Source organism: Notamacropus eugenii, chromosome X (genome assembly GCF_028372415.1).
Source record: "Notamacropus eugenii isolate mMacEug1 chromosome X, mMacEug1.pri_v2, whole genome shotgun sequence".
Taxonomy (NCBI): domain Eukaryota; kingdom Metazoa; phylum Chordata; class Mammalia; order Diprotodontia; family Macropodidae; genus Notamacropus; species Notamacropus eugenii.
The window spans coordinates 93377527-93404220 of NC_092879.1; the positions used below are offsets into that span (position 1 = coordinate 93377527).

Below are 26694 nucleotides of genomic sequence, written 5' to 3' on the forward strand. Positions count from 1 at the left end.
AGCTCAGACTTGCTGATTTGGTTGGACATGAGAGTTTGAATTTCCGCCCCCTTGGACAGTCTTCAGGCACACAGGGACTCTTTCACCCTATAATGAGGTATCCAAATGGAACTTTAGTGATGCAATTTACATCAATTCAGTGAACATTTATTAAGCACCTACTGTGTGCTAGGTTTCTTGCTAGGTCCTAGGAATGTAAAGACAAAAATGAAAGTCTTTGTCTTCAAAGAGCTTAAACTCTTTTTACTTGCATGTCACTCATTTCTCTTCCCAGTTTTTCCTTCACCTCTCTAACTTGATTTTCAAAATCCTTTTTGAGCTCTTCCATGGCCTGAGCCCATTGAGTGGGCTGGGATACAGAAGCCTTGACTTCTGTGTCTTTGCCTGATGGTAAGCATTGTTCTTCCTCATCAGAAAGGAAGGGAGGAAATGCCTGTTCACCAAGAAAGTAACCTTCTATAGTCTTATTCCTTTTCCCTTTTCTGGGCATTTTCCCAGCCAGTGACTTGCCTTCTGAATATTCTCTTCACACCCACTTCACCTCCAAATCCTCCCAGCCAGTGCTTGGGGTCTGAGATTCAAATGCTGCTTCCCAGCCTCAGGGCTTTGGGCGGTGGCGGGGCTGCTATTCAGTGTGAGATCAAGTTCAGGTGCTCAGATGGGGGCAGGGCTGCCTCACAGGCTCAGTTCCCTCAGGGGGTTTATGCAGAGACCTTCAACAATGGATCCGGGCTCCTGCCTGCTTGGGGAGCCCCTCTCTGCTGCTGCCTCTGCTGCTGCCTCCCGAGGGGGCCTGAGTTATGGGGGCACCCCATTCCTCTCTTGACCCGCCAAAGAGACCCTCTCACTGACCCCCGTCACCTGTGGGTGGGGGGGACCCACACGGCTGCTGGAGATTCCGTCCCTGAAGCCTGCTTGGATCTGCTCCTCTCGGCGCTGGTCGGCCACGGCAGGGCTGGGCTCGACTCCGTGTCCGCAGCGCGACGGACCTTTTGTGAGAGGTTTGCAGGGCTCTCTGGAACAGAAATCTCTGCTCCACCGTTCTGTGGCTTCTGCTGCTCCAGAATTCACCAGGAGTTCTTTTTTACAGATATTTTATGGGCTGTGGGTTCGGAGCTAGCGTACATGTGGCTTTCTACTCCCCCATCTTGGCTCCGCCCCCCCCTTAAACTCTTTTTAAAAAATTAAATTTGGCACCCAATTGACAAATGGTCAAAGGATACGAACAGGCAGTTTTCAGAGGTAATTAAAGCTATCTATAGTCATGAAAAAATGCTCTAAATCACTTGATTAGAGAGATGCACCTCAAAACAACTCTGAGGTACCACATCATTCCTATCAGATTGGTTAACATGACAAAACAGGAAAATGATAAATGTTGGAGAAGATGTGGGAGAGTTGGAACATTAATTCATTGTTGGTGGAGCTGTGAGCTGATCCAACCATTCTGGAGAGCAATTTGGAACTATGTCCAAAGGGCTACAAAAATGTGCATACCCTTTGACCCAGCAATACTGCTTGTGGGGCTGTATCCCAAAGACAGTATAAAAATGAGGAAAAAGATCCACATGTACAAAAATATTTATGGCAGCTCTGTGTGTGGTAGCCAAGAACCGGAAATCGAGGGGATGCCCATCCATTGGGGAATGGCTGAACAAGTTGTGGTATATGAATATAATGGAATACTATTGTGCTGTAAGAAACGATGAAAAGGAAGACTTCAGAGAGGCCTGGAAGGACCTGATCCTGAGTGAAAGTAGAACCAGGAAATGATCATACACAGCAACAACCACAGTGTGTGAGGATTATTTTTGAAAGACTTAACCCTTCACAGCAATGCATGGAACTAAAACATTCTCAAAGGATTCTTGAGGCAAAATGCCATCCGCATTCAGAGAAAGAACTATGGAACTGGAATGCAGAATGAAGCAGACTATTTTCTCTTGTGTTATGTTTTGTTTTGGTTTTTCTCATGGTTTCTCCCATTCATTTCAATTCTTCTATGCAACATGACTAATGTGAAAATGTGTTTAATAAGAATGTATATGTAAAACCCATGTAAGATTGCATGCCATTTTGGGGAGGGAGGAGGAGATAATTTAAGACTTACGGAAATGACTGTTGAAAACTGAAAACAAATTAATTTGATTAAAAAAATAAAAATTAAATTTGAAATGAACAGGCATTTCTTTTCTCCTTCTACCCAGGAAAAACCAAACGAAAGGAAATTCTCATAACATACATAATCAAGGAAAACACATTCCTGTCCTGGCCCATCCCAAAGTGTGTGTTGTGTGCTTGATCCTTGGTATTTAAGCTAACCACTTCTGTGTCAGGTGGGTAGGATATTTGATCAATGGTCCTCTGACCCTCAATTGAAGGGATCCATGCTCTGGAGTAAGTAGATGCAAACCACATACAAAGTAATTTCAAGATGGAGAGAGGCCTAAAGACTGGAGGAATCAAGAAAAGCCTCATGTAAGTGTAACATTTTACTTGTGCTTTGCAGGAACCTAGAGATCGGGGGAGGTACAATTGCTGCTCTTTCCCCATTTTAGACATAGGGAACTTCTTTGTGCAAAGCCCTGGAGGGAGAGGGAATATCATGTATAGGGGACAGAGAACAGGTCAGCTTGCCTCGACTAGAGTGGAAGAAAATCAGTCATACGAAATGACTGAAAGGTCGGTGGGAGGCAGAGTATGCTCCGTACATAATCTGACTTTTGAGTAAGGAGGTGACAGTCAACTTTTTAGAAATCTCCCTTTGGTAATTGTGTGCTGGGAAGACGGACTGTATAAGAGACTGGAAACAGGGAGTGCAGTTTTTAGGCTGAGGTGAGAGAAGGTAACCAAATGACCATGGTGGCTGAGGGGAGGAGAGGGAATGAACACTGACAGGTGTCATAAAAGCTGGATGGATGCCACCTGATTGTCTCTAGTTGGCCTTCAAAACACTCAACTGGGATGCAACAGGGTTGACCACAGAAGGTTCTCTGCCTGAGAGGACATCTCTGCCTGCATTTCAGAAAGCAGTCTAAACAACCAGAGGGTCTATCTCCATTCCCCTAGAACACTGTATTCGTGGAATCCTAGTGCCAGACAGGGGCTCACAGTGCTTAGGCTCTGAAGAAGAACCAGTACCATTTGCAATGCAATCAAGGGCATACGGAACCTTTGCAAATTCAACTACTTATCAGAGTCCTTAAATATGGTTCCAAAGTTGTCAGCCCCCTTACATAAACAGAAGGGGAAGAACCCAACCTAAGGGGAGAAGCCATTGAGAGGAAACAAGCAATTTATCTAGATCTTGCAGAAGCACAAAATGCTCTCATGTGCTACGTTTAATAAACAAGCTTAATAAATGAACATCCTAATACAAAGCAAACCGAATATCCACATATCTTCCATGGAGAGGGCTTCTGAAATCAGGGTCCATATGCTTTTTTTTAAAACCCTATGACACAAGTATTTCAACAGTTTCCTTTGTAATCCTATGTTTTATATATTCAAAAATATTATTCTGAGGCTTCTCTGGATTGTCAAAAGGGGTCCATGACACCAAAAAGGGGAAACCTTCTTGCTCTGTGGGGACACTTTCCTTTGAAGCAGGCTTTCTAGGTAAGTCACTTATCTGGGCAACTCTCAAGGAACAGTAGTAGAGAAGGTGTTGGACCTGTATCTGTGGAGGGAGTTTCCTGACTTGGGAAGCTCCCCATAGCAATGAAATCACAGGTCTTGCCTCTATTTTTATCCTATCCCCACCTCCTAATAACATATCATAAGTGCTTTCTGAGACATGGGTGGAATGAGTGAATTGTGAGGTCACCATGTTGGGGTTAAGACATCTGCCACTGCCCTCAGAACCCATTCATCCTGCCTCACCAAGGCTGTTTGTCTACACGGTGCTCCTCCTTGACTGCTTCCACCCTGGCATGACACGGCTGCCCCCTGACCCCCACCCCATCACCTCATTCAGAAATGATGAGCTCAGGTTCTCCTTGGAGGGCATTCTAGCAGCAGATTTCGCATCTGAATTCCATTGAATAGGTCAGTTTTATTTTATTTTTGCATCTTTAGGTTAATGTTGTTTGTAATTCAGAGAAGCTGGAGATTTGAATCCAGCAGACTGCAGTTCATTTCAAAGTTGTGATGGGAGAGAAAAGTCATCCCCTCCCTTGCAATGGCCCCTGCCCGTTCTAGAGATGATCAATGCATCCAAGACCTTCTCCCTCTGTCTCTTCACAAATGCTGAGAATTTGGCACCATCTAGAGGAGATATGTTTAACCAGCTAAACAATGGATGTGGAGGAAGGAACTAGGAAATTCCCTTTTGTTGAAAAGCTACAAAAGTCCCTCTAGGTATCTAGTCCAGGGCCTCTAGGGACTAGGCCTTAGCTCCCAGGGACATGATCTCATTGGGGGTATGAGACCAGCCCAGTAGTTACGAAGTGTACCCTCTTACAATGGCAACGTGCCATCTGCTATCAAAAAGCAGGGACCCACCAAGGGCCAAGAAACCTAGGTTCGAATCTCATCCTCAGATACTTACTAGCTACATGGATGGGACTATGCACCTCAAAATCCTAAGTTTGTTCATCTGTCATGTGTGGCATGACTCACTCACCTCACAGGGTGGTGGTCATCATCACACCATCAGAATGATGCAGGCAGTGGCAACGGGGGCCTGCAGTTGACTTGAAGATACAGGGCAAGGGCAGTCAGCGCTTGGGTTGGCAGCGCCAGGGTAAGACACCGCCAGGAGCAATGGGACCCCAGAGGACACCCAGGGGAGGGGAGGTCTCTGTAACTGCAAACACTGGGCCAAGAGCCCTCCATTCCCAGTCACTGGCTTGGGACACAACCTGGCCTTTTTGGTCTTTTCTCTTGGTGTCTAGCTTAGGTTCTCACTCATTGCTCCCTGCTCCATCCCAGCTAACACCTGCTAAATTAGTAACTCATTCCTCCCAGCTGGGACTACATTTTTATAGGGAGTTGTAGAAAACATAAAAAAAAACTCAAAACCCTTCATGAGGGAGTGAGGGAATACCACAGTGCATGCAGCAAGAAAACCCGAGTTCAAATCCAGCCTCAGACACTAGGTATGTGGGCAAGTCCCTTCATCTGTTCGCCCTAGTTTCCTCATCTGTAAAATGGGGATAACAGTACCTTCCTCCTAGGGTGATTGTGAGGATCAAATGCGATAATGAAGTACAGTGCTTAGCATAGTGCCTAGCCCATAGGAAGGGCTATATAAATGTTAGCTAGTATTATTGTACTATGGGCTGGCTAGAAAATTCTCAGTGGTCTCAGCCATGCCTCTGGCAAAAGGCTGGTTCAAAGAAGAATGACTTCAGGAGCAGAACCAGGGAGTATGCCCAATATTCTTAATGCCACCTAGTTCTGAACATCGGCTCAAATCAATCATGCCATTTTACACTGTTGACTCAAACTGAAGCTTCAGTCCACCAAAACCATAAGGGGTGCTAGGTGGTGCCAGAGTACACAGAGCGCTAGGCCCAGAGTCAGGAAGACTCATCTTCCTGAGTTCAACTCTGGCCTCAGACACTTCGTAGCTGTGACCCTGAGCAAGTCACTTCACCCTTTTTTGCCTCAGTTTCCTCATCTGTAAAATGAGCTGGAGAAGGAAACGGCAAAGCATTCTAGTACCTTTGCTAAGAAAACCTCAGATGGGCTCACAAAGAATCAGAAGTGATTGAAATGACTCAACAACAACAAAGTCAGAAGATCTTCTCAATGGAGATGTAGACACCTGAGGCAGCATGAAACAGCAGATAGAAAGCAGACCCAGGTCCAAATCCCACTGCAGATGCTTCCTACCTGTGTGACCCCGAGCAAGTCACCCCGAGCTTCTCTGTGCTCTGGCTTCCTCATCTGTAAAATGAGAGCTGAACTCGACGAAATCAGTGGCCTCCAAGTTCCCTTCTGGCTTCAAACCTATGATCCTCCATTTTGTGCTTGCCCAGTCTAAGGCTTTCCATTTAGCTATTAAATCCCATGGTGCCTTTCCAAGTCTTCTATCCTCCAAGCTAAACACACTCGGACTTTTATATTTTGTTTATCAGCAAAGGAGACCCAGTTGGAGAGCTTGGGAAGAAGGCACTGAGTGAAAAAGGTACCAAACCAATCGCCTGCTTTTAAAATAGTCATAATGGCAAAGACTCCTTGGAGCTGAAACCCCCTTGCTACAATTAGACAGGTGTCTAATCCTAGAACTCTTAGAAAAAACAAGCAGCTACACCTGTGTAGAAAATTGAGGGACTTTTAAAGTGTTTTGAAATGCAAGGGAAACTTGAAAAATTCATGGTCTGACAGGAAAGAGCAGCGGGTTCAGAACACGTGACTCTGAGTAAGGCCTTTACCCTCTCAGAGTAGTCACATGCCATCTGCCAAACCCAAGTTCTACCTCTCAGCACCTGCAAAGGCTATTATTACTGCTGAAAAATAGGAAGAGGCTGGGAAAGGACCTACCTTCAGCTGATTTCTTCAGACTTCTACACTCAAAGGCATGACTCTTCCATAGGTATGGGGCATCCCCTGAACCCCAGGGCTATGGTTCAGCCCTCAGGTGTCCAGCTGAACTGAGTCTGGGGAACGCTAACTGTGAAAACATCACGATCCTCTACCAAAGTCCTTTTCACAGGAGGGTTTTGCTTGCGAAAGACTGGTCTAGAGCCTCAGTCCACAGAGCTGCCAGACCCTGGCAAAGCAAAACTGAGAACTGGAACTTCTTCAGATACATTAGAACAGGGTCTCTCCTCCCACAAGCCTGCACCTAGAAGTCCCCCAAGTAACAGAGGTATTTACCTACCCCTATAACAACAGATAGGAACGAGCAATTTTTCAAAGCTGTGGGGAAGGGAGGCGTCTGATTCTTAGGATGTTTTGGGAGGTGCGTTGAACAGCAATTTCACAGAACAGCGACTCAAGACGTAAGCTATAGATAGGGCACTTCCAGTTGTGGTCAGTCGGTACATCTAATTTTCAATGGCATTTAAATTCAAAGTATGGTCAACAGGAGAGAACTTCGTAGAGCTGGGGGCTCAACTCTGGCCCATCTGGTTTCACTGCTGCCCCATGCTAAGGTCAGAAATGAATTTAGAGTTTAGAGTTTCTCCAAGGAAAACTCAAGGCTACATTATTTCTACACTCATCATTTGGTAGGATGAGGATTTTCCACAAGAACTACTTTTTAAAAAATGTTAGTAGCTAATTAATTCTGACAAGACTACTAACCTGGGAGGGGGTTCCCAATGCTAACTATCTTTTCTTTCAAATTAACCACAAACTCTTTCAGGAAATAGTTACACCTCAAGCTCCCAGGCAACAGTGAAACAACAGCCCAGAAGTCACAAGCTGACAGCCAGAAGGGCTGAGCTGTCCTCAAAGTCAAAGACATGAAGTCAGACAAAGAAACTAGCAGTGAATGGATCGCCAGCGAGATGAGCCCTGGATGGAGGGGTATACAAGCTTAGTTGGTCAGCAGGCTCACATCAGGACACAGCTACAAAACCTGGGCTTAGAGGGCCCAAACATAGAACAGTGAAGAAGCCACATTTAACAGGAAAAGCTAGTGATCAGGGCCAAGCTCTGCGTGAAACATCCAAGGGCAGGACTAAGCCTTGGCTTCCTGGCAAACCCAGCCATCCACAACTCTCCACTGTACAGCCACGCTTTGGTAATTGAGGTGTCTGTCACCTGTTGCTCCTGACGCCTCTCTGACTTTACAGACTCAAGATGACTATGGTAGGTGCTGTATGAAGGTCTTGTATCTAAACAGTCACTCTACAACTGATTTTCAACTATGTAGCCTTCATATACAATAATGCCCCAGAGTCCAATTTTGGGCATTCTGGTCCTCAGTTAATAAACTCTACTTACCACACAACAAATTCAACTAAACTGATTAACACAGTAGTTAGAGAACTGGAGAGAGAGAGAGAGAAGGGGCCTTCAAGATAACCTCATTTTCTGATGAGGAAAGAAGCTCTAGGTGGGTAAAGGCCTTGCCTACGGTCACCGAGCTAGCTGAGGAACAAGGCTGGCACCAGAAGCCAGGTGTTGCAAGCCTGCTATGAGAAACCTGAGTCATCTAAAAACAAAATGACATTTACCAAACATTGGTGACCAACTTTTAATTAGACATTTTTACTTTCTGAGACACAGGCTAACCATCAACAACACAGCTGGGGTTCAGCCACCCCAATGTTATTTCATTGGTACAGTAGAGCGATATTTACAAAGTCTTTCAAATTCAGCAACTCAAACCAAAATAGCTTAATTTTGGAAAACTCCAATGCCTTAAAAAAATGGAAACAGTTCATTTTTACATTGTTGTAGAAAAGAACTTCTGAGTACGACTTCATTTCTTTTTAAGTGAGCTCTCATAGAGCCTAGTGCCCACAAATAAGGAATGAAAAGTGTTCTTTACATAGAAACATTGTGCTCCAGTGTGCAAAAAAGAAAAGCTATTTCTATATACACATACAAAGAAAACCCTAAAATCCACAAGAAGACAGGCCACAAAAACAAAGTGTCCTCAAATTGAGAAATTTATAAAAACATTTACACAGAGTTGTTGACCTACTGGAAACCTGTATCACCTTCTCCAAGTCACAGAGTTCAAAAGTACCATCTTTAAAAAAAAAGAAACAGGAATTCTGTGCAAAAGAAAAGTGGGTTTTTTTTTAAACTCTAAACCAAAATCATTTTCCTCTCACTGAATAAACAAAAGATGACTGAAGAACTGAGCTGTTAAATTCAGGGCATGTAACCAAAAAAAGGCACACACAGGAGATTCATAGAGGAATATATTTCATGCAGAAACCTTTGCATGTTGACAACTATATAGCAAAACCACAACCATTTTTAAAACGTCAGGCCAACCACTGGGCCATTCTCTTCTTGCACGTATGTGCCCTTTGTAGCCTACCTGGCCCAGTGACCAGCTCATTGACACTGTCTCCCAAAATATATTAGATCTGAACAGCTTAGGACAATGTTAGCCTGCAGCACTACTCCAATGCTTTTTTCACTCAGGATGCCTAGAGAAATGTACTCATCTCTGTTTATTTCAAATTGCTTTTTCACAAGTCAAGCTACATATTTCTTTTTGTTAATAAACACTTTGATTGCTCCAGTGAAATCAGCAGACAAGAGAACTTCGGTATGGTCTGTCTTCAGGGCACCTGAAAAGCATTAAAGAAGAAGTGTAAGTGAATTCTAAAGCCATGGAAAAGCGAAAGCCTTAACAGCCACCTCCTTTACAAGCCTCATGTCATTCCACCTTCTGGGGGATGATGTGGTGGGGAGGTGCATGGGAATCTTTTCTCTGGAAGCCCTTCACTTTACCACAAAACTTTCTTTACCTTTTGTGGTGTGCTGGACCCTGTCCCATGGTTTAGAGAACTTTATGCACCCCCCCCTTCTCAGAATGTTTTTAAGACGCATAAAACACAAAGGTCTACAAAGGAAACCAAAGGTCAGTGAAATAGTTAGCTAAACACTAAAGGCCTAAGGTCACAGATCTTCTGGAATCTATCCATGACCTTCCCCCCCCCCCTCCCCCTTAGAGTGCCTGTGGACTCCAAGCTAAAACTCCACTAGTTTACTCATCATACCCAGCTCAGGAGTTATCTTTAATAGGCCTTATCTTTGCCAGTTTTCAAAGATCTGCTGAGACAAGCTGTATCTTGCTACAGTAACCACAGTTTCTAAACCAAAATTTGGAACGCTATGACCGAAGTCATACTTTTGCATAGGCTTGTTTAAAAAGCCGCTAGCTTTTTTTTTGAAATTGGGACTGCCCCCAGAAAATGGAGGCTATTCATACACACAAATGTACATCATCTAGAGCTCTCTGTCTCTGCCTCACCCACCCATCCCCACTGCCCTCTCAGAGTTGGGACTGACTCTAGGGTTTGCTACAGCTAACCACAGTTTAGGGTTTCATAAGATGGCAGGAAGCTGGAGGGTTTCTCGGCCCTAAGAGTTGGGGGGGGGAGGGGGCTGGCACAGTTGTGTCTCATGACCAAATTAAGCTCCAACTTTTTGGGTTCCACTTGTCAATACTGAGACTGGGAGGAAGATTCATCGCAGCCACTGTGAGGGACAGTCAATGCACTGCACCCTGATTCTGCACCTTCTCACACATCAGTTTGCTTAGGATAATCAGATAATTTGCTTGGATCACAGACTCAAGAATGCTTGTAATTCACGGGGAGAAAAGCGCATTTAGGATTAGTGAAGAAGCTGGCTGGTCATTCCAGGGGGATGAATGGGACACAAGTGAGCCTGTTTCGGTTAGCTCTATCACAGGCATGTCCTAAGCATCGGAAAATATTCTTTCTCTTTCCTTTGGCCTTGGATCTCTGGACTGAAGGGCAAAGGTCTTTGGGACATGCGAAAGGGGAAGAGGGAAAAGGGAAGAGCAAAGGAAGGATCCGATGAACTGGAGCCACACTTAAGTTTCACTTTTCCCCCCCAAAACGTGGGTTGCCAGGAGTAGAAAAGAAAGAAGGAAATCAGACATAACCTTTTGTGCCCTACCCAGTGGGCCACAAAAACAAAAAGAAATCCTAGCAATCTATGAAAAGTTCTGCCTCTTTTAAAGAACACTTCTTATACAATTTCTTGGTTTAGAGTTTCCTGGGGGCACTGAGAGATTCAGGGACTTTTCCAGGGTCAAATAGCTAGTAGATGCCAAAGGCAGAATTTGAGCACAGGTCTTCCTGACTCTCAGGTGAGACCTCTACCCACAGTGCAACACTGCCTCTACTGAGAGGTTGGAGATGGACATGTAGACTTGGGGATAATGTGATAATTGAGTCCATGTTAGTGGATGAGATTAAAGGAAAAGAGAAAGATGCAGGTGGAGAGAGAAGTGAAGAAAGCCTAGGACAAAGGAGAGACACAGAGATGAGAGACAGACTGAAGGGGATGGGCTCAAGGGCATAAGTAGAGAAGTTGGCCTTAGCAACGGAGGATAGAGCCAAGGATGGCCTTCATCTCCCCCATCAAGCAGGGATTAAGACAGACACCATAAGAGGCCTTGAAGAGACATCTTTCACACAGTCATGGAGAATGATAATCAATGTAAAAAACAACAATTACAGTAGAGCACTGAGGTCTCAGTGGAGATTAGAGAGTCGATTAGGAATGGGGCGTAGTCAACAGTGGTGCAACTTCCAACAGAAAAAACCTACGTAGGAAGAGATACATGAGATGGCAGAGCCAACCTAGGGCTGGACTTTGGTTAAGGCAAGAGCATGATACAAACTGCACCAAGACTTTGGGAACATCCTATCTACAGATGAACTAGTCCACTATAGGCTCAAATTTATGGAGGAGGAGGTCAGAGCAGGAATAATGCAGCAGGAGAATGGAAAAAAAAACAAGCATTTATAGAAGGCCAGACGGTTTGCCAAGTGTTTTAGATACGTAGTCTCATTTGATGCTCACAAAGACGAACAGGAGGTATGATTATTATCTCTATTTCATGGATGAGGAAACTGATTGAGAGAAGTGAAATGACTTGCCCAGAGTCACACATCTAGTAAGTGTCTGAAGCAGATTCCCAGTACAGAGCTCTCTCCATCCATCTGTCTGCCCAGGGAAAATAGGAGAGGATGGATGGATTGGAGATCATAATGATGATAATGAGCAGTTTGGGAGGAATGAGACAGGGGGAAAGACGGAAGAACAAGAAGTCACAGTCAGAGTAGGAGATTAGGAAGGTGGCAGCATGATGGTCTGTGGGTGGCTGGGATGTTGCCTGAGAATTAAGGGGGTTAGTGAGCTGGGAAGAGATCAGGTCATTGGAGCGGTTTAAGTCCTCAAGTGTAAGGGCAGGCCTCGAAGGTGGGCAAGGGAACTCAAACACTCACTTGGCTACTATATTGGCCGTGCAAGGGGCCACACAAACCTTCCTTGTTATAGAGCAGCCAGCTCAACACTGAGCTGCTCTACATATACCCAATTTAGGAAAATGCTATTTTACAAGTTTTTCTCTAATTCAAAAAGCTTATTCTTTCAAACGGCCTCCCTTCCAGTTAGGTGCCATGTGGGAGACTTTACTATATTTCTCTCTTCCAATTGCATCACTAACCCTGGCAACACCTAGTACCATTGTGGCAGACAGGAGGTGCCCGATAAATACTGCTCACTAATTTCTCTCCATTCCCTGGCTAAGTGTTTTGAATATGACCACATTATCTCTTATCCTGGGGAGGCTGTGTCATTCAGATGTGGCCACAGCCTTAGTAACAAGTAGCCCCTGAAGTCATGCTGCCAGCAGCCGCTTCTGCTCATCTGAATGTGGATGCTGCTTGGGACAGAAGGGCAGCTGGCAAAGAATGGGCGTGACCTCCAGCTGAACTTTGATTTTCTCCTCGAGCTCTCTCCCACCTCTCCCTGGGGCTCACCCTGTTCTAAACTAGCTCCTCTTCCTCTGGCACCTCCCCTGCTGCTGTCTCCTCCCTCCTTCACTAGATGCTGCTGTCTCCTTCACAGACCACCCAACAGCTCAACTCCTAAAAACGGCTATGTATGCTCCCTGCCTCCACACACTCACCTCCCAAGGCCTTGGAGTCTGGCTTCCAGCTCCACCCCTCAACTCAAAGTGCCATCCCCAAGTACCCCAGGACTTCCCAGCTGCCAAATGCAGCCATTTTTTCTTGGTGCTCCCCCTTGACTTCTGTGGCCTCCAACGCTTCTGAGCACCTGCATTCCCACTCTTCTCTCACACTTGGGCCTGTCTTTGCTTTTTGGTTGGACACTGTTCTCTCCTGCTTCTCCTCTTACCCATCTGGCTGGTCTGATTGCTCCCTTGAAGACTCCTTTGCTGAGCTATCCTATGTGCTCCAAGTCCCACCCTCAATACAGGGATATACCTCAGGGTTCTGTCCCAGGCCTTCTTCTCTCTCCATTCACTCTCACCAACAACTTATGGGATAGGCATCTCTAGCGGGATGTCCCATGTCACCTCAACATGTTCAAATAAAAATTAGATTACCCCTCAAACTCATCTTTTTTTCAACTTGCTTATTTGCATCAAGGGTACCACAATCCCTTCAATCAGCCATGTTTGCTAATTTTGCTAAGTTGTCCATGCCTCATCATCCACACACTGCCTCCTATCCAATCAGTTGCCAAGTCACACGTCTCAGAAGTATTCTTTTCTTTCACTCAGTTACCACTCTTGGGCTCTCAACACCTCTAGCATGGACTACAGCAATGACCCAATTCATGGTCTCCCTATCTACAGTCTCATCCCCTTTCTAAACCATCCTGCTCTGAGCTGCCAAATGGATTTTCCTAAAGTACAGGCTGAGCATGTCACTGTCCCGTTCAAGAGGCTCCAGGGTTTCCCTATGGCCTGTAGGATGAAACACAGACTCCTCTGTTTGACCCTCAAAGTCACTCCCAATCTAGCTATTTTCCTAGACTGATTTCACATTCCCCTTCCTTACACATTCTAGGTTCTAGGTTTGAGCCAAACTGGCACCTCCAGCTTCTTGGCCTTTGGTAAGGTTAGCCCCCATTTCCTGGATGCTCCCTTCACAGCTGAGCTCAAGCATGGGCCTCCTAACAAGAGACCCTTCCTGATCCCCCAGTTTTGAGTGTTTTCCCCACTGCCTCTCAAGATTTCATAATCGCTCAGTATTGCGTTATTATTGTACTATCTGTAGCATTCTACATGGATATGTACCTGCGCTTTCCCCTAACTAGAAGGTAAGGTCCATGAAGGTAGGGCCTGTTTTCTTTTTGTCTTTGGACCCCCCTGCACTTGGCATGGGGCCTGGCACTGACTGAGTGCTTAAATGCTTCCAGAATAGAATTAAAAGTGGATTTCAGAGAAATGGAAACCTGAGAAGATGGAGATATGTTAGGGAAGTATTCAGGGCTTCATAAATCCACTGCATCCAACAAGCAGGAGACACAGTCCTCATAGACAGGCAAGTCCTATCAAGTGTCCCCTTGGCTATGTGGGCACATACCGGAAGGGATGGGATCTGATACTTGAGGTTCATTATCTTTCTCAGTAGCTTCAGTCTTCTCAGATGGCATTTCCAATGATAACATCAAACTTGGGTTTGGAGCAAAGATTGCTGATGTGACAACAGCATTGTGTGCTGGAGGGAAAAACAGACATTTCAGGAAGACTAATACGCCATCAGAAACAACAAAGGTTATGGTGGAAATTATACCACATTCCTGCTAAAATCTTCTTCCAAGCAAGCATCAGAACGCATTCTCCAAACTAGGCCTGAAAAATTCTCGAAATGAACTCCTGGCAATTTCCTGATACGCCAATGCTGTCAGATCTGAATGAACCCAATCTAACTTCCGGCTTTCCACTTTAATATTTCTAATCGGAGTTGATGCAACAAAGTCTAAGTAAGAAGACTTACCATCCGGAATGATGGGATAATGCAAAACTGAGAACCACTACAAGGAGAGAACACAAAAGCAGGATCTTACCTTTGATCCCTTCCCAGAAGTCATTGCGATCTCTTCTGACTGATGTAAACTTGCTTAAGTCATGGTAAGTACTCCAGATATAAACATATTTATCTTCTGAGCCACTGACAATGTAAGTGAAATCATGGCTAAATTAAGAAAACAAGTGCACAGTCAGGGCCTAGCAGTGGGAAGTGACACAGCCTGTCCCCAAAGTCTGATTCTGAAATGCTCCTGTGGCTGGATATGAGAAGGGCCTTTGTTTTCAGAGAAAGCCCCTCTACTATGACTAGGCCCCGACCTGTGACTTCATCCAAGTAGTGAACTCCTGGTAGGGAAGCTCCTTAGACTGGCCAGGGATTGGCTACTTCTCTCATTTATAGTCTTCACAAGTCATTGGGAATGCTGGGGGATTAAGTGACTTATCCACAGTCCCTCAGCTAGCATGTGTATATAGGACCATAGTGAGTATAGAGGACCAGAACTCAAATCTTACTGACTCCAAGACTGGCCCTTCATCTACTACTTTGCTCCTTTAGCTTTATGTTTTATGGTTTAACTTTAAGGTTAGAGATTTAGAATCAGAAGAAAGCTTATAGGCCACTGAATCCAACCCACTGCCCTCAATTTTACAGATGAGGAAACTGAGGCATATAGAGGATAAGTGACTTGGCCAGATCACATAGCTAGTGAGGATCTGAGGCCAGTTTGAACCCAGGTTCTCCTGCTGCAGGTCCAGGGCATTAACCTCTCACCACATCTACCCTATCTGAAGAAGGAAGCCCATGTACACAATGTACTTGGAATTATGTTGTTAATAAGGCCTGAGGTCACTTCCAGACTTCGGTTTTTCAAAGTAAGTGACATCATACACATAGTGCTTCAAAGCTTGTAAAAGACTGAATAATCTGTGAAGCTGGAGCCCTGCAGATACATACATACATACATATATGTATATATCCATTTTATAAATGAGGAAACTGAGGCTCAAAGGTTACACTTTTGCACACAAGTCATACAGCTGAAATGTTTTAGGATAAAAAGCATTCAAGGCCTTTAATGAGAGAATTCCCCTATGCAAAATCTCCGAACCTCAGAGCTCATCCAATCCACAGCAGAAGCAGGGGCTGGCTGGTGCCCACAGGTTCAGTTACTTGCCTGATGCTGCCCAGAGACATTGAGCAGAACTACAAGGGGTGTACCTGAGGGGCACCTGCTTCCAAGGTTGGAGCTCATTCCTCACCAATAGGCCTTGGGACTATCATTTGTGTACACAAATGGAAAATGCAGAGCCAGAGCTTGAAGGAGGTAACTTGGATTGTATCCTCGATCCTGTCAGGAACAATCAGTGTAATCTGGGGCAAAGCCAACCTTTTCTGGACCTCAGTTTGCCCTTTCTCAAAATGGAGATAGTTCACTGTCTACCTACCACTGGATTTGGGAAGGATAAAATGAGATCAGTGAAGTGAAAGTGCTTGGAAACATCAAAAATACCTTATTTCTAAGAAAGGGGGGATGCTCTGAGCCCTTCTGGCCATTTCCCATCACCAGTTTACCTGAAACTTGCTTTGATCTGGCTGCTGCTGTTGACATAACCTTTGTATTTCATGGACAATGACAAATCTCTAAGGTCATATAGTCTAATTCTGGAATCATTTGAGGTCACCAAGATCTAAAAACACATCAAAGGAAAAGTTAGAGTAAGAAATTAACTTTTTTGGGGGGAGAGGGAGAATGACAGCCAAAGAACAGAAGTCCCATTGAACACATGCATCCCATTCTTTGACAGAAGGGAAAAGACTCTCATAAAGCCCTGGACTTTCCAGTGGATGATCAAGACTGTGGGCAGACATGTGTGGTACCTTATTTTCTCCAGGTAAAGGTTCGATGCCGGTAATTTTTCTCCCAACTCTGTTGCGTCCCCTGGTAGATCGTACGTGTATTTGCGTATGGTATTTCAAGTGCTAAAAGGAGATTTTGAGTGTTTCTGTTAATTGCAACAACCTTTTAAAGGACAAGCCAGCATTTTTAACTTCCCCCAATGAAATGGTCACTTCCTGATGCCACCATACCAGCAAAGCACTGACCTCAGTATCGTAGAAGATACATCGTCCATCATAGGTGCCAATGACAGCGTATTTGCCATTCTGACAGAAATTGGCAGCTGTGATCAGCTTGGTTTGGCCATCCACCTCATTCCACAATGCCACTTTTTTGTCAGGAATGTTCCAAAGTCGGAGTTTTCCATCCAAGGACCCGCTCAGAAAATACCGGTCATCCTAAAGAAGAGAAATGACCTCTTACTTCAGCAACTGCCCAACTCATGCAAATATTCTGGTTGTGTGTGAAGCAGTGCAGGACAACGGGATGAATTAGGGAAAGAACACCTGAGTTTGAATCCTGCTTTCTGATACTTGAACTATCTGACCAAGAAGTCATCTAGCTTCTCTGTGCCTCAGTTTACCCCAGAGGACTCCTTATGAAATAGAGAAGGTAGATTATAGTTGATAAAAAAAAAATGAAAATAATAAAATGAGGAGGTTGGATTTAATGACCTTTTAGATCCCTTCTAGCTCTGAATCTATGATAATCTTTGGGAGAAGAAAAATTAAAGCTGACAGATACAACAAAATGGAAGCCAGAGTTCTTACCATACATATGCTTTGCTGAAGACTTACTTGTTCACGGAACTAATCTCCAAGAGGGAAGGTCATTTTTATCAACTGTCAGATCATAGATTCAAAGTTGGAAGGGACCTGACAGAGCACGCCCAACTCTGTCAATTTACAGGTAAGGATACTGAGGCCCAGAGACTGGACTGATGTCACTCAAGGATTAAGGATGATTTGAACCCAGGTCTTTGAATTTCAATTCAATTTCAACATTATTTAGGTTACAGACCAAGGTCTATTCTACTCAGGGAAGAGTTTATAGTCAAGTTTGCCAAGTTTAAATTCTCTATCTGGAAAAACAGATTACTGTGAATTCTCTTAGCTAGCTTTGATAACTCTTAGAGATACCTGTTTCCCTTTAACTGACACTATAACTTAAGAAAATATCAACTAGAACCCAATCCAGCCCCATTTAACCCAAATTTTCAGAAAAAAAACAAACCTATTTAAAGTTCTAAAAAAATTAGATAAATACAAAGTAATGAGCTATTTGCCAAGAGTCCCATCAGCCAGCCGCTAGTAGGATACAATCTCTCTGCCTGTTCCTCCTGATGGGCACCCATGGCCATCCCATAACCCTCTTCTATCTGGGAACCTTTAAAAGCTTGACAGTCAAATCTAAACAAGTATGAATAAAAGTGATTTAATTTCTATTAAAATAATCTTAATAAACACAGTCCATTATTCAACAGCTTTTACCGAGCCTTCCAAAGTCCAAAGGACAGAACTAGAGCTGAAAGGACCCACCAAGGACAGCTGCAGATGAGGTAACTGAGGCCAGAGAGGGGAAGAGGTTTATCTGAGGTCACATAAGTAATATATGGCACAGCCAGAATTTGAACCCAAGTCTCCTGACTCCAAACCCAATTTTGTTTTTGTTTTTATTTTTCCCTACTTAATCACTCTTTTTTCTTTGGAACAACTGATATCTGTGCAGCCTTGCCAGAGGAAATTTAAGATGAAAAACAAACAAAAAAACAAACCCCACATCTCATTTCCCCCTCAAAAATGATGGAAGGAAAGAGAGGGAAGAGATGGAAACAAAAGTCCATAAACGTCCATAGAAGTTCAAGGCTGCGTCAAAATTCCAATCAAGTTGAAAAACAGAATTCTCCGATCATTAAGCTTTGGGTGGGGAGGGGCCTTGCAGGCTTTCTTTCAACTGAATCATGGGGCAAGTATGAAAAGGCAAAGCTTAGGAAAGCTCCATACAGCTCTAACAGTTCTTGAATGATTAGACCAGTTCACAACTCCACCAATAATGCATTAGTGTCATAAGTTTTCCACATCCCCCCCAACATTTATCATTTTCCTTGCTGTCATGTTAGCCCATCTAATAGGTGTGAGGTGTTATCTGAGAGCGATTTCAATTTGCATTTCTCTAATCAGTAGTGATTTAGATCATTTTTTATGTGACTATTGAGAGTTTTGATTTCTTCTTCTGAAAATTGCCTGTTCCTGTCTTTTGACCATTTATCGATTGGGGAATGGTTCATATTTTTTTTTTTTTTATAAATTTGGCTCAGTTCCCTATATACTTGAGAAATGAGGCCTTTATCAGAGAAACTTGCTGTAAAATTTTTTTATCCAGTTTCCTGTTTTCCTTCTAATTTTGGCTACATTAATTTTGTTTGTGCAAAATCCTTTTATTTCATGTAATCAAAATTGTTTTACTTCCAATGATTCTCTTTTCTCTTGTTTGGTCATAAATTCTTCCCTTTTCCATAGATGTGATAGGCACATTTTTCCATGCTCTCCTAATTTTCTTCTGATATCACCTTTTACGTCTAAATCATTTATCCATTTTGACCTTATCTTGATATATGGTATGAAATATTGGTCTATGCCTCATTTCTTCCAAACTACTTTCCAGTTTTTCCAGCAATTTTTATCAAATGGTGAGTTTTTACCCCCAAAGCTTGTATCTTTTTGAGTTTATCAAACTCTAGATTACTATGGTCATTTACTATTGTGGATTATGTGAACCTAGTCTATTCCACTGATCCACTACTCTATTTCTCAGCTAGTACCAGATTGTTCTCATTATTACCACTTTGAAATATAGTTTAAAGACCTGGTACTGCCAACCTGCCTTTCTTCACATTTTTTTCATTGACTCTCTTGTTATTCTTAAACAGATGATTTTTGTTATTACTTTTTCTAGTTCTATAAAATGATTATTTGGTAGTTTGAGTGGAATGGTATTAGAATAAATGAACTTTGGTACAAATGTCATTTTTATTATATTGGTTCAGCTTACCCACAATCAATGAATATGTCTCTAATTGTTTAGATCTGTCTCTATTTGTATGGAGTGTTTTTGTTGAGTTACACTGACAACTTTTGGGTCAGCTGTGCTCAAAAAGCAGATAAAGCAGAAAAGGTTTTACACTTCCATTCTAGGAGCAAGCAAGTCCTCGCCTGTCCCTGACCCACACTAAGTTTAAGCTGTTTTTCACTTAAGAAGTCCCTGGTTTTTTCCCCTCTGCCAGTGACTTCAACAATCTCAGTTCCTGCTTCCCAGAGCAGAGAATAACGTCAATCCACACTTACTCTTGGATGGAAGGCGATAGCGGTGACAAAGTCTATATGTTGAAAACAGCAGAGGCATTCTCTTCGGGAAATGTGCCATAACCTGACGGTTTTGTCCATGGAAGAAGAAAGCAAGAAATAGTTCTAGGAGAGAACACAGTAATCATTTCAGTGCTCTGATGAAAAACTATGCACATAACAAAAGGTATCTGCATATTTGCCTACATGCTTCTTTCTAAGGGACTATCAGCAAAGAGCTTATGGACATAACCAGTAAGGGAAATGAGTCCAGGGTGCTTCTGTTGATTCCAGGGTTTCTGGAACAGATCATGAGAATGCCTGCCCACGCACAGAAGCAACTTTTCTAGCTCCCTCACACTTTCTATTTTCTTAGACTCAAAAGTGACTTTAAAAGAAGAAAAAATCAAGACTCTGAACTTTTCTTCTAATTTGGCCCATCAACTGAGTGGTCAGTGGCTCTCTCTGTCCTGAACCGACCATTGTAATGCAGAAAAATGTCAGGGGGAAAACGTGTACCACCAATGCAGGGCAGGACCTCCTCAGCAGCAGTTGCCAGGGACACCAGCGAGAGGTTGGTTCAGTGACTTGCCCAGGGTCACAAAGCCAGGATGAGTCAGAGGTTGGACTTGAGGCCAGGGCTTCTGACTCCAGGGACAGCCTCCAGCCAATATGTCATGCTGCCATTCCAAAGTAATGAATTCAATCATTACAAACATGATGAATGCTTTCTGATAAGAAGCAATTTGTTGGATGGAAAGGAGGTTCACAGAGATTAAGCAGAACAAAAATCATCTTAGGATCTTGCTTGGATCTATCATCAAATTCCAGACCTAATTTTTTGGAGTTAGCAAACATTTTCAGAAAAACCTAGAATAATGTTGATGTGCTGGTTGACAGATAGAGAAATGGCATCTAAAAATGCATGTGGAATAAATAAACTGAAAAAAAGCATGCCCTCAGTAATATCATTGCTGGGTTTTCAACCCTTTCTATTGGCACTCTTGGAAATTTCCTGACAAAAAACTCTGCTCAGATTGAAAGGTAGCACCTGTGCCCAATGTGAATTCCAAAATCGTTTTTGATTCTGGAAGCTGGGGAGGGAACTGTTATTGACAGGAGAGTGAGGGAAGATGGATGGGGCCCCCAAGCAGAAAGAAGCCAGAATTATAGGTAGGGATTAACTGGGGCCATATTGCCTGCTTGGCACAAGATCCACCAGCATGAGGTCTTAGTCATAAACTACTACACGTGGACACTGAGCTAGAAAATAGCCAGGCATTTTCACTATCCATGACAGGATTTGTTAACTCAGTTGAAACTTCTCAATTAAAAAGCTTGTCTGTTTTTACTCTTCAATTTCTTAAGGCAAGACAGGTGATAAAAAACGTATGAACAAATGCCAAAAACATTCTTCATGCCTCCAACCCAAAGCATTCCTTCATTAAGCCACATACTTTCTGTGGTCAAAATAACCCTGGAAATTCTGAAATCACAGTAACAGCTCTCATTTCATCCACTAATATGGGCACTGGAATGTGAGCCACTGAGGAGCAGGGTGAGCCCGAGGTGGTAGCAGGGCCCTTATTGCCTTCCTTCCTAAGTCCAACCTCTATCTGTACCTGAATAAGAATCCTGTCGACTACAGTCAAGGCAGTGGAGATGAAGGCCCAGCCAGCCTTTGCTTGAAGACCTCCCGTCACAGGGAGTCCTTTCCCTGTGTCCTGCTAGCAGGCCTGTGGACAGGCCTTTTGGTAATCTCTAGCCACAGCCCTGCGGTCAGTGAGTCAGGTTATCTTTCCACAGGACAGCCCTTCAAACACTGGAGACAGCCTGCATGGTCCTCCAAGCCTGCTCTTAAGCAACTTTAACTAGTCTTCATTATGGTATCATGTCATCCAACTGTCCCCTTGACCATACTGTCTTCTGCCCTGCTAGCACCTAGACTATGAGAATTTAGACTCCAGAAACCATGCCTCCTGTCCTTAAATGAATGAATCCATAAATTCATGGAACTGCACTGGGACTGAGCTTCCCTGATTGGTGACTGAAGGGAAATGTGTCTTGGCTGCTCTATCTAGCCAGTTCAAAATCAGCCCAGATTTTATATGCCATCAGCACCCTGCCCCCAGGCCCTCTTGGCACAGCTCCTCTCCATTTGCTTACCACCTTTGGCTCTGGGCACAGTAACCACATCAACAGTCCCACTGCTTCTAGAAAGAGTATGTCAATCAATAGGCCTTAGGCTCATGCCCCACCCCTGTGACTCTCCAGACTAAAACTCCCCTCCTTGGCCATCATTTTCCACCTCCTCTTCATCATCTAGCATGTTTTAAGTGTCGTGATCTGCCTCCAGTAGAAATCAGGCTCCTTGAAGGTAGGAACTGTCTCACTTTTTCATTTGTATCTCCCATGCTTAGCACAGTGCCATGGCACACTAGAAGAGCTTAATAAATGCTTTTTCATTTCTCCATTCTCATTCATTCATGTCAAGGCTCTTCATTATTGTGTTTGCCCTCCTCTGGACAGCGTCTGGCTCATCCATATCATTTCTAAAATATGGACTCCAGAAGCAAACACGATGCTCCATATGAAGTCTGTCAAAAGCACAGTATCAGCACTGGGCACCAACCCTGCCCTCCACCCCCTACCATCCTATGCATTTTTCTTAACGTAGCCAAAGATCAGTCACTGTTGAAATACCATATCAAGCCGGTCATCAATGAGTTAGCAAGGCCAAGAAAACCACCACAGCCATTGAACCATGGCACTCTAGCTTGCACCTGTAAAGCCAATTTTTTGAATGCAAATTGAAACAGAATTTCATCTAATTAGATTCAGCCCAGCGTTTGCACTTATATAAGATCTTTAGGGAGCCTGTCATCCAGTGTCCTTACTATGCTATCTGGCTTTATACCATCTATACTGCTGATAGGGAAGCACGTCAACAATGTCTTTACCTAATTAGGGTCAGTGAAAAAAATGTCAATTAGTGCAAGGCTACTCACCAAGTCACTAACATCTAGTCCCTCTGCCCTGTTCACATGAACAACATGAGAAACATCATCAAATGCTCTGCCCTGATAACCCAAGCTACTAAACCCATCAGGAAAGGAAACAAGGCCAAGGCCAGCATTGCCTGTATAGTTGGTGACAAGGTCATGCCAGCAGCTCTCTGTAGGATCATTGATTTTCTAGATGCTCACTAACTATTCCTTGTATAATTCTACATTTCTGGTCCAGAATTCCACTAGGAATCTAAGTCAAACTCAGAGGCCTAAAATTAGGAGAGTTGGTGCTCTTCCCTTTTTTGGAAAATCAGGATATTTGCCCTTCTCAAGTCTGCCACAATCTTCCCAGGATCAGTGATGGTAGCTTGGTGATCACATCTGCAATTTCTTTCAGGACCCAAGTAAGCTGCTGCTCTGGGTTTGTGGCCTCGAACCTCTCATTGGCAGCTAAGCATTTCCTTATACTGTCCTGCTTTCTTGGGTGCACTAACTCTCTAATTAGCTCTTTTGTTCTAGCTCTTCCAGTGTAAAGATTGTTCTCCTTGAGAGACAACAGAATCCAAATGAGAGCCGAGCAGCTCTGCTTCCTTTCCCACACTAAGGCCTTTGTTCTTGTCCTTAGCTTGCCTTACCAGCCTCAGTTCACTCTGCGCTTTAGTACTTTTGGCACAGCTCTTCCGGGACTGGGCCAACCTTTTGTATTCATCTTCTACTCTCACAATCTAAGTCGGTCAATGAGTTCCCTATACATTTGTACTCGTCTCCTCAGACTCCATTTCATGCTTCCCAGCATCACTTGCTACTCAATGGAATTGTTTCTTTTCATGTTTTCAGAACTTCATTCTCGAGAGTTCCCCATCTTAAGCAGGCTGACTTCCCATGTAAGGATCATTTTAGGCCATGAGATCCTACCTATCCTTTCCCTAAATCTGCTAAAAAACGTTTCCCTAAATCAAGAGGGCATGGCAGGCTCTCCTCTGCTCTTTCTCGACTCCAAATTCTCTTACTCAGCCTCCTACCATTTCCACTTCAGCAACTAGCTGCTCCATTCGGTTGAGAATCAGCTTCCACCAACTTCTGAAGGGTGAAACTAGCTTTGAGCCTGGTCAGATACTTTGCACATCAGCCCATGAAGAGCTGTGATTTGCTATTTATCTTGGACTTTGCATGGTGGGAACCAGATCTATTTTGCTGAGGACTATGGTCATTTTTTTCAATTAAAAAAGGCAAAAGGGATAGGAATATTTAGGTAGAATTAAATGCCAATTTGTAGGACAAAAGTAACTTAGGAGTCTAAAGCTTTTGACTATTTTCTTTGTAGCATAATGACAAATGATACACATATAAACATCCACAAACCAATAAGTAAATTAACAAATATTGCATCCTTTTCTATAATCATTCTAATGAAGAACATTGGCTTAGTTGTCTTAAAATTCAAATGACAGGAGCAAGGTTGTGTAGATGAAAGAAGTTTTCCTTACTTTAGACCAAGAAAGATCAAGAAGATCTGCTGTGTGCCCTTTGTATTTGCAAAAGGGCTTCTGCCGAAACGGTGCATTCTTATCATCCGGGTCCTCATCAGCACCACTGCACACCTATTTAGGCACACAAACCAAGAGGCAAATTTTACAACTTCTCACATCAAATGGACAGATGCCAGGCCCTCACCCACATAAGCCTACGAGATGTCAGTACCCTCTCCTACTGCCCACTGCCTTCCCCTATCTCTTTCTGTTGGGACACTGGGGTCAAGATCACCTTCTTCCTGGTTACTTCCATCTACGCTGTAGCTCTAACTGCCAACTGACTCATTTCCCTAAGAGACACCTTCCCTCTCTGCCCCATATTCTGCCCTACCCCAAAGTCTAGCCAAGGGTTGGCTCTCAGTTACCTAATCTACATCCTCTAAATTAAAAGCTACATCTTGCCCGTGCTGCTCAAGCACATCAAACAGAGATTTATGCAACAAAAGTATTCAACTGCTCTACATAAATAGCAAATATGCTCTAACTACGTACTACATTGGTGTACATATGTATATAGATACATAGATACACACACACACACACACACACACACACACACACTAACATATACTAATCTGAATGTCAAGGATCATGGATACTTTCAAATTTCAAAGATATGTATAGTACATTTATAATACAAACCTTTATATAGTCTTAAAAACATTCTATCATTTATAATATTCTGTTTTAAGGGTTCTTAAACCTTTTTTTGGAGCCATGGACCACAATCCTCCCCACTTTGGCAGTCTAGTGAAACCTATGGACCCCTTCCAGCTCAGAATCATCTTGTTAAATGCAGAAAATAAAATACATAGGACTACAAAGGAAACCAATTACATTGAAACACAGTTATCAAAATATTAGAAAGAGACAAGTTCATGGACCCCAGGTTAAGAACTCCTGTTCTGTATCATAACTTAACATTCTCTATATAAAATTAAAAAAAAAAAACAGAAAAAAATGCCTTTAACTTCAGCTCAAGAAATCCAACTATCAGTATGTCTCTATTCTCAATGCCCACAGGAAAGCACTCCACTGGAAGGTTCTACTAGTACCTAACATCACCTATCCAAGCGCCAGTTCCCTATCTTATTCCCTTAAACAGGTAATAAATACTTTCTGACTGCTGACCATCTAGGGTACCACCACTCCCTCATGCTCCTTTATTAGAAACCTTCAAGTTAGGCTGGCCTCTTCCCTCCCATCACTGGTTATCAAAGCCTGTCAATTTCACCTCATCTGTCAGATCCAGCCCCTGCTCCCTGCTCCTGTTGGCCCAAGCCTAATTCAGAGCCTCCATCCTCCCTACCTGGTGGCCCAGATGAGCCTTCTAAGCACAATCTTCTCAATGTCACTCTCTCCTCCCTCCAATCCATCTTTCAAAACTCTACCAAAATGATTGACTTCATGTATGGAGGTTTAGCTGTGGCACACCTCTGCTGAAAAATGTTCACTGGCTCCCTATTACCTAGCATGCCAGGTCCTCCTCTGACCTCACTCTCCATATACTCAACACTCTGGCCAAACACGTCCTACATGCCTTGATTCCCTATGCTCCCTGTGCCTGCTCAGCTCTCCTGAAGCCTGTGTGTAGCAGTCTGTTTTGTACCACTTGAAGGCACTTGTCATGGAATATGCTGTGTTTGCATCCCAGCCCACTCCTCGTCGATAAGTTCCATAAAGGTACAGACTAGGTCTTATGGAAACTTTTGTTTTGCTCAGTGCCTAGCACATAAGACCTTAAGACCTTAAAAATGTTGGCTGAAACGAAGTGAAATCCTTTCTGCAGTTTACAGCAGGGGTCAGCATGGTTTAGTGGAGGAACAGTCTGATAAAAATAAGGCCACCTAAGTTCTAGGTCTAACTAGATGAATGGACTTGGGAAAGTCACCTGCCTTAAGCCCTAGTTTTCCCACCTCTGCTATGGGGATAGTAACAACCTGTTCCACCTTGCTGGAATTCTAAAGGGTTATATCAGATGGACAGTGGTCCTTTAAAAGCACTAAAGAAAATGTGAAGTATGACTAGTATGGCCAGAAAAAATCATCAGAAGAATAAAGGCCATCATGTTTCAGACTGTCACATGTCATCATTCTGACAGTAGCCACCTGGCCATACATATCCACCCAGTTTGTGGACCCCTGGTCTACTCAACCCAAACACCTACAGTGTGGCCAGTCTCAGTTATCATCTTTGCTCTTAGGGGGCTCACGGTCTAAGGAGAAAAGATGAGCACTCATGAAATGAGCAGCGGACATGAGCTAGCACAGGAAGTCACTGTTTTTTGTGGCTGGGTTCTTGAAGTCTGGACCATAAAGTAGACCAACATCTTTGGGTTAATCATAGACCTAAAGTGACCCATTATCATCAGCAGAAATGGCAAAGCACATAGTTAGTTGTATGAAAAAAATGACATCACTCTGTTAACCAATGAATGAACAAATAAAGGTAGCT

The 26694-nt window shown here is 43.5% G+C and overlaps 1 protein-coding gene across 2 annotated transcripts in view; it reads right to left on the bottom strand.

Annotated features, from left to right (window-relative positions):
• Positions 1–8815: 8815 nt before the first annotated feature.
• The window catches only part of WDR44 (WD repeat domain 44), a 76991-nt gene continuing 59112 nt past the window's right edge, over positions 8816–26694 (bottom strand). For both annotated transcript variants that reach the window (XM_072626384.1, XM_072626383.1), the window contains 8 exons: positions 24196–24309; positions 19704–19826; positions 16566–16757; positions 16341–16442; positions 16035–16150; positions 14500–14627; positions 14016–14150; positions 8816–9206 (listed from right to left, as the gene is read on the bottom strand). In XM_072626384.1, coding sequence (XP_072482485.1) covers positions 9112–9206; positions 14016–14150; positions 14500–14627; positions 16035–16150; positions 16341–16442; positions 16566–16757; positions 19704–19826; positions 24196–24309 — 1005 coding nt within the window. In that variant the 3' untranslated portion in view covers positions 8816–9111. The remainder of the gene's footprint in view (positions 9207–14015; positions 14151–14499; positions 14628–16034; positions 16151–16340; positions 16443–16565; positions 16758–19703; positions 19827–24195; positions 24310–26694) is intronic.